Genomic DNA, 8,723 nt, shown 5'->3' with positions numbered 1-8,723 from the left:
CCCATAGACAGACTCGTAATGCACTTTTACAACCTTCAAACATTTCGAAGATTCTGGGCGTGGACATTTTAGCCAAAAAAACAAAGGACGTTCTAGCACCGTAAGCATAACGCAAAGAAATGATTAAGCTCGAAGTGCAGACACGCAGATGACGCGATGAACGCGGGCTAGCAGATATCGCTCAGATTGCAGCCTGGACGACTAGGTAAAGAAAAAGAGACGTTCAAAGATATCAGTGGGCCTTCCGGGAACGAAAACACTTCACGCAGTGAGCTCTGGGCCAGAGAGGCGCTGAGCGATGCTTCCTGGAAATATCTGGTACACGCTGGTCGGGTTCTCCACAGAGCTAGACTGGAGGCCCCTGCACTTCGTTGCACCCATTCCTCACTACCGGGTATGCAGCGCCTGTGGACTGGTCCGCAAGACGACCGCATTGCTTCCGTGCATGCACATACTATGCGGGGCGTGTTACGAGCAGTGTGAGCAAGGTACGGCAATCGTCTGTCCTATCGACGGTCACCGGTGTCTGGACCAAGACGTCGACTGCAAAGAATGTCCTACCGACGACCTCCTCAGAAGAGAGGTGAGGAAGGAAGCCTAAGCGACTAATGCTTTTTTTTCTTTTATTTAGTGCTTGTTTTTCCAAATTGGCGTCTAGGTGAGCTAATCATTCGGGTATATCAGAGGAAAGAGAGATAGAGAAAACTTTGTCAACGCTGGATATTGGCGCGAAGCTATTTACTTTTTTATTTGTTATTGCGACATGCCACCCGAAGACAGCTTTATCATTCTTTGTACCAGACGAAGGGCGGAGGTTTATCTCGAGGGATTGTGGCCACACGCTACTGTTCTACATTTCTCTATATTGTAATAGTGGCCTTTGCCCGGTTTACTTCTATGTTTCCTTGCCGATTTTAAAACCTACGCTGCTGGTAGAAGCGGCGATTTTGTAGTTCGACGACAGCCAATAGCGTTTTGCTGATATCGCCGTTGCCAAGTAAGCAGTTCTTTGTGCAAGCGAATCAGCTCAATAAGGCGTTTCTTAGGGAAGCCCTTCATCGTCTTCATGTGTGGTCTACTGCCGTTATGTGCCAATATTAAGCACCAGATATAACCTGAGCCAAGGTCACAAAAACCTTGCAAACACCTGACTGTTTGTCTGAAGAGAGGAGCATAAAATGTTGCCATCATGCCAGCAGAGCAAAATCCCCATCGCGGTTGTTGTTCGGGGGTAACCAAGTCCGCAAGACAAGGAGCAAGCGTGGTCCTTTAGTGCATCCAGTTCCAGAGAGAGCGCGCGACAATAACATACACGTAAGACGGTGTAGAGATTGCTTCTCGCATTGTTGCGGATTTGGGAGGGCGGCGGGGGGGGGGGGGGGGGGGCAAACAAGCAAAGAGTTCACTTCAAGTGCATTCTTCGCAAGGTACCATTGGAATAAAGAAAAAAACATGCAAAAATAAAACAAATAAATTAAAGATATCAACAAACTCTAAGCTGTTCCTACTGTCAGACGTGTAAATATTAGCGTGATATCCAAATGGACTGAGAGTATACCGGTCCTTTTAAAAAAAAGATGGGGCGTTAGGGGCAGGTGGCCAAGCAGCTGTGTCGAAAGAAAGCCGTGTTATATTGTTGGCAGAAGCGATTTTTCAGTGTGGCCTTCTGTGCGGAGTGTCGCGCTACTTTCCAACAGTCTCCAGTATCTGTTTAATATTTTGAATTAAGCGCACTCAGGTAAGGTCAAAGTCCGATCACCCGTCAGTGCCAGGGCCTATGAGAGAATGGAAACTATATTTCTTAAAAATTAATAGAAAGATTTCAAATGGTTTATGTGTAGGAATTCGAAAGCCTTAAATTACCGAGGGTAAAGGTTTTTGGAGTGAGGCGTTCCACAGCTATTAAAGTTCTTTCTGTTGGTATTATATTCGGCGTGTATGTTTGCACATCGACGTAAACTGCTATGCTTCACGCGGCACCTGGAAGCCGTAATCGCCAAAATACGCGGTTTGAAAGCACACAATTGGTCGTACGTGTACACTCGTGAGCAAAAGTGGAGAGACCACGCGTTTTGACAAAACTGCATGCCAGCGGTTTCCGACGTAGATACGTCTCTGGTTGGAAATCTTGTCTCGTGAGCTGTCCGCGACTTAACTAGCAGATGCACGAGAACGTCGCGCGATAGGAGCGACGCCCGCCAATCCCCACTTGAATGAGCACTAACACGAACACGCGCCAAAGAACGCCACGCGACAAGAACGATTGTGTAACATCCAATCTCACACTTTCAAAAGTATGACAAATACTGCGGCTTTCCTTTCTTGTAAACCAATTATAATTATATATATCACAGCAATGAACGCGCGCCAAGCAAATTTCTACTCGGCGGCACGAGACCCCGCCTTGGTAGCGAAAGCTCTTCAATGAACGCGCGATATAACGTGCGCACGAGCAACGCTCAGAGTTTCGCATTTATCCAGTGCAGATTCTGTAGTGGTCGTGGATGTTTTTCCCCCTCCGCCTGGCAAACGCCTGATAGATCATCCCGGTCGAATTTAGTTCTGAACAGCAAATGCGATGCGCGTGCGTGTAGCCAGCTGTATGCAAAACAGCGGCGTAAGGCAAGTGTTGTGTCGCATTTTTGCACATCTACTTCATGCACAGCATAGAACGGCGTAATTAAATAACATCTGCAAGACAGCTTTTTGAGTACCACATGACACCGCTTGAATGGGGTATGTTGCAATTTCCGTGTTGGAACGTGGCACTAATTGAGAGATTGTGCTGCTTACCAATCGCCGAGATAGAGATCAGCTCGTTGAATACGCTCTGCTGCTATGAAATAAACTCCTAACAAGAAGTGCTCAAGGAAAAATCAGCACCGTTTGTTTGATGCTTCAGACACGATTGCATTCAAGAACCACGTTATTGTTAGGAAGACACATGGACGGATGAACGCGGTCCACTGTAGCGCCTGCTTTTTTCTCCCGTTTTTCACTGCCTCCTTCATCTCTTTCGCTCTATCGCTCTCTCTCTCTCTCCACTATCTGGATGGGATTGCCACTGAAAAGTACGACTTTTACTCCGCATTTCCTTTTCCAAAAAGAGTTTTGTTTTGTTTTTCTTTCCATCACAACGCTATGGACGAGTTTTCTTTATAACTATTAACGTGACTTTACTCACAGAGAGTTTTCCTAGTCTTGCCTCTTCAGGCCTCTTTTTCCCTCCAGTCCCGAATGTCGCAAGTTTAATACATATCCGTCTGCTGGTTTCCTCGCCAATAAAGGCTTGCGCAGATATTTCCCTCTACAGCAACTAGCCTCCCAGCGCCTTTCTTCCTTTTTAATGACTCGCTTTGCAAATAATTAGCAGTCCGACAACACAAATTAGACTACTGCTTGCGTTGTTTGTTACCTGGCCCCTTCAGGATGCTTTACTGCTATTTGTTAGCAAAAAAAGACAGCAGGGTATACACATGACCCCCCCCCAGAAAAGTAACTCGGCCGGACTGATAGACGCAATGCGACTTTGTAGATAAACCTGGCGCATGGAGTATTCATTATCTGCAAAAACAATGACAGACAAACAAAGCCTTTGTCTCATGTTTATACCCGCTTCCACGCACTACTCACTGCACAATGAAAGGCTCGGATGTCGCTCTGCGTTTTCTCGGTGTGTCAAAGGTTATGCTTCGCAGCACGGGTCCTGCATGGTGCTCAAGCGGGATTGCTGCTGCTAGGTGGATATGGTTCCGGAAGCGTTCCTTTAATTCGGTAGGGCACCTAACGGCCAAAGCGGCCAAACTTGATGGCAGCTCTAGGCTGAGGGATCGGGAAAATTCTTCAAAGCACGCACATTTTTGTAAGATTCGGGTTCCAGGGTAAGAAGGATGATTGCCAATTCGCATCTTAAAAGCTGAAATCGTTTTGTTCTCTATTTGCGCGACAGGGCTCTCGGTAAGCTCCTGCTTACACTGTAGTACTTTAAAATACCTCCCTTTAAAGTAGATTAAAATTGAGGCTGTTTAAGCAGTGGCATTGCCTTGGAGATGCCGGCATTCACAATTTCGGTTTTCCATCCTATTGCTCAGGTAACGTATTCACGAAAAAATGAGAATGTCTGCAGAACCTGCGACCTTAACAGTCATGGTCTTTTTTTTTCTTTCATGTTGTCTATAATGCATAAATAAAACTAAATTCCATATCGCGTGTTCATATATTCACTACACTTTTTCCCTCTCTTACAAATAAGTGTTTAATGCTACAAGCGCACGTATAATACGTCTGAGATTTAATTTGGCCCTTTAATAATAATGGAGTAATGCTGTTTTTTTTTTTCTAATCGCACAGGTTAAATGCTGGAACGAAGGTAGCGGTTGCGGTGCAGTCGTGGCTGCCGCTGACGTAGTCGGACATTTCCAGCGTGAATGTCGACACCACTCTACTCGCTGCCCCAAGTGCTCTGCCGCAGTTCTGTGTAGCGACGTGTGCGCCCACCTCAGATCGGACTGCACCAATACGGGGCCACCCCTTTCAAAGGAACAAGACGCACTGTCAAGCTGCGAGGATGAGACAATGTCACTTGCATACCCTATCGGAGCGTTACAAGAAGAAGAGAGTGAACGGAGGGCTCCTAAGAGGCCGCTGCTCATCGACAGTGGGGGGCAGACTGACAGAACAAATGGTTGCCTACACAATATTGACTCATTAAAAGAAACAATTACCCAGGAACTCTCTCGCAGCATACACATCATAAAAGATGCCGTCAAAGAAGGCCGTATTCAGGCATCCAGAGAAAACCAGGATAATGTATCAAGGATTGTGCGCGAGTGCATGGCGGTCCATGAGCGAGTTCAAGAAAGCACTGTTTCGCGCGCCGGTCCAATCAGTGCGCTCTCCTACAGCCTAAACAAACTCGATGAGGCACCGAAAACGCATCTCGATAATGCGACTAGTCAGAGCAGTGACAACCAAACCCAGATTATTACCCTTATTAGTGCAATCCGAGAAGAGACAAAAGAAACCGGTCAGACTTTGTTAGACCGCATCAACAAATTGCTCGTGCTCGTTGAGCTAAGTGTGGTGCGTTGCGAGTTTTTCGTCAAAGGTGTCCAATCGCTCAGAGACGCCGCTATGAGGGAAGGGTGGACTCAGTATGAAAGCGACCAGGTATACCTGCGCGGATACCGCATGACACCTGGGATAAGATTGCGCAGAAATGGCGAATCTCTCAAGTTACACGCGAGGCTCCGCCTGCACAAGGGGGATTTCGACAACGTTATACAGTGGCCATTTGAACAAAAAATCAAGCTGAGCATCGTGCATCCACGGGACGGTGCAGAACGTCAGTTGTGCGTCAAGCCACCCCGTTCTTTTGCACTGGAAAAACCTCCCGAATCAGGCGAATACGGGTGTTGGTTTCCTGGTGCCTCGCTTATTCTGGCGGACCTCATCCGTGAGAAGTACGTTTTCGACAACCAACTACGCATAAAATGGGAAGTGTTCCCGTGATCTGAACTTTTCACTTCAGTGACCACGTGCTACCGGAGTAATAAAGTTGTAGGTGTAGTAATAGATGCAAAATTATTTCCTTAAGGAGGTCGCTGGCTTGTCGGACAACGGTTAATTGATGCTCCGGTGAAAAGAACCCGAGCCAGGCACGCCAAGAGCCAGGGCAAGATCAGCATAATGAGGGGATGGAATAGTGACGGGGCTAAGAAAACTTCGGCGTTCCAGGTTAGCAAACAGAGAAAATTAGGGTAATGTGGATCTGACAGAAGCGGTAGAGGCATAACGTGGTGAAGACATTTATCAGACTTTATGAAACGCAAGAGATTCACTAACCGAAATGGAATGATGCGGCGCCGGAAGACGTGTGAGATCATTCGGAAGCGGCCGGTAGCAGCGCTTCAAGCCGGGCTTGTAAGTATTCACTTCGTCACTCACCGGTCGTCTGACAAAAAGGATTATCGAGGTCGTCACACTGCAGAGCTAAGCAACAATTACTCCTGTACACCTTTCTGACAGTGACAGGTGCCATCTGCAAGCCGTGACGCTGCAGACACGTCGACTAGCCAACGCATCTGCGGCGACAAGTGGCAATAATGACATTTACATGAACTTAAGATACATAGAATATACTTAAACTATAGTTTCATACACTGTTGTCTATTTTTAATGTTGTCAAATAAACTGAACGCATCTATTTATGACACTACCAATTGTTTTTGCCCGTAGCGAAGCTGCTGGTATCAGTGATGCTGTGAACAATGTTTCTTTTTAAAAACCACTTTCAGTTATTATGAAAGTAATAACTTGGCTAATGGTGTAAGAAAAGTGACTAATTGCAGTGAAAAAATTAGACGAGTGAAGTTTTTTGCCACCAAAATAACCTGTATGCACTGAACCTATTTTTATAAACTTCTTATTTAGATGAGGCGACGTCGCCTGTCAACTTCTCTAGAGCTTCTTATTTGGAACACGATGTGGAAGCAACATAGGCTCTGCTCTAGCTTTCTTTCCCAATTTGAAATATAAGCTTTTCTGCAGATGGTGATTTGTACCGTTGTTAATCAACCTTAAGCCCGTTAGGAACTTCAGTATCAGCTTCGTAGCCTTCATATGAGTTGAAGATCTTGTGTTGCACAGTATTGAGGAAACGCAACTTCATCGCGAACGTGTATGAAACTGCAAATGCACTGTACGGCAGGAGTTCTACGAGTGCCCTAAACATTCCATCACTGACTGAAATTTGCGTAGTTGAGCGATAGAGGTGAGCTTTTCACCAGAACCGCGCAATACAGGTTTCATAATAATTTACTATTAAAACCCCTGAAAAACGAGGGTGTATGCAAAAAAAAAAAAAAGAAACATTATGGACTTAAATAAACACTAGATGTGGCGTCATGCATTTACGTGAGAATACCACAAGCGAGCACTTTGCAGGTGAAACAGTCATACGTTGCTCTCGGATAAAGGAAGAAGTCATTGTGGCTGCCCACTGAAGTCGGACAACCACCAAGAGACGCGTCATAAAGCAGGTCCGAATGATGATGCCATTCTCGTACATATGAAGATTTGGAGGTATCTGGTTAAGTTATCCGGAGGCGTTATGAGCGCCTGATGAAAGAGGGTCGTGCTGAGAACACGACAATGGGATGCACGGCCCGGTAAGTGCAATGTACAAATGTCAGGCCATATTCATACTGGATGATTGGGATGGAGCGCATTTGGCAAGCACTCAGATTATGACTAGTAGCTTACCGGTATCGCTAAAGAGGAAAGTATATAACAGTTGTATCTTATCTGTACTCACCTATGGGGCTGAAACGTGGAGGCTGACCAAGAGAGTTTTACTTAAGTTGAGGACAACCAGAGGGCTATGGAACGAAAAATGGTAGGGGTAACATTAAGAGATAGGAAGCATGTAGAGTGGGTCAGAGAAATAACTCAGGTTACCGACATTCTAGCGGAAATTAAGAAGAAGAAATGGGCATGGGCAGGACATGTAGTGCGAAGAGAGGATAACCGATGGTCGCTTAGGGTAACAAACTGGATTCCAATGGAAGGGAAGCGTAGCAGGGGGCGGCAGAAAGTTAGGTGGGCAGATGAGGTTAAGAAGTTCGCAGGGGTCAAGTGGATGCAGCTTGCACAGAACCGGGTTAAGTGGAGAAATATGGGAGAGGCCTTCGCCCTGCAGGGGGTATAGTCAGGCTGATGAGGATGATTCATGCCGGATGAAAAATGATCTTTTGGCCAGATAACATTCTGTCTACATAAAAATCTGAAAATAAATTCGATCAGTCTCCAGTGCGCTTAGATTGCTCCTTGAGTAACACTGTCACAGGCACCTTAGCCTTCAAGAAAAAGTGTAACGGACATGTGATACAGGCGTTTCCATTGTTTAACTGTTGAGACGAGATCAATGACTCATTATTAATATAAACAGCGCGAACACGAAGACAATGGACAAGATACAAGATACACAGCGCTTGTACTGTGGCTTTCTTGTATCTTGTCCCTTGTCTTCGTGTTCGCGCTGTTTATATTAATAATGAATAAGTACCAACTCGCCCAACAAAGTATCTTGGTAAGATCAATGACGTTGTCAGTAGAGGAGCGACCCCTCCGAAAGCCCGCCATGGCGTTGGGGTAGATATTATAGTGCTCAGAGTCCCTCCCAACAAACGTCAGAATAATTCTTTTCATGACCTTTTGCCAAGGCTACTGACCTGTATAAGGCAAACTCGACGTGACACAGTGTCATTGTGGGGTATCTTGGAATGGACATTGAAAAGAGGCTTAATTTGACGCAATATTCTGTACTTTATCTCACGACATTGTCATTTGTTGATGATCGTTTAGATATGTTCTTTCTAAATGGCCTACACAAACAGCCTCTGGACGCACGCCTGATGGACCGAGATTGCAAACTTGTTGCTTCCGCAGAAGACCACTTAAGAAGGATGATTGTTCATCTAAGAGGAGGGCATGCCCAGACTAAGTTCAAAGCTTAGTGGTACCAGAGTTCTTCAATACTCCGAATTGTCATGAAACTCTCACCGAAGTTTGGTTCGCTGACAAAAGCGGCCGCGAGGGGCGCCACCACCGACCGGGAGGCCGCGAGTGGCCGGCCGTCCCGGCGGAGTACGGCGTGCTTGGACCCTACATTTTTGCTTTCTCGCTCCTGCTGTTTTATTCTGTTTTTATTACTTAGTGCGAAA

The 8,723-nt window shown here is 46.0% G+C and overlaps 1 protein-coding gene across 1 annotated transcript; it reads left to right on the top strand.

The window, feature by feature from the left end:
- The first annotated feature begins 265 nt into the window (after nt 1–265).
- Nucleotides 266–6,199, top strand: LOC146182859 (uncharacterized). The gene is made up of 2 exons (XM_084608654.1): nt 266–583; nt 4,351–6,199. Exons 1-2 carry the CDS (start codon nt 299–301, stop codon nt 5,509–5,511), a joined length of 1,446 nt encoding a protein of 481 aa, XP_084464780.1. The 5' UTR covers nt 266–298; the 3' UTR covers nt 5,512–6,199.
- Nucleotides 6,200–8,723: the final 2,524 nt, after the last annotated feature.

This window comes from Amblyomma maculatum, chromosome 7 (assembly GCF_055883805.1).
Source record: "Amblyomma maculatum isolate TAMU_Amacu chromosome 7, ASM5588380v1, whole genome shotgun sequence".
Classification (NCBI taxonomy): domain Eukaryota; kingdom Metazoa; phylum Arthropoda; class Arachnida; order Ixodida; family Ixodidae; genus Amblyomma; species Amblyomma maculatum.
This window is presented reverse-complemented; position numbering and strand designations above follow the sequence as displayed.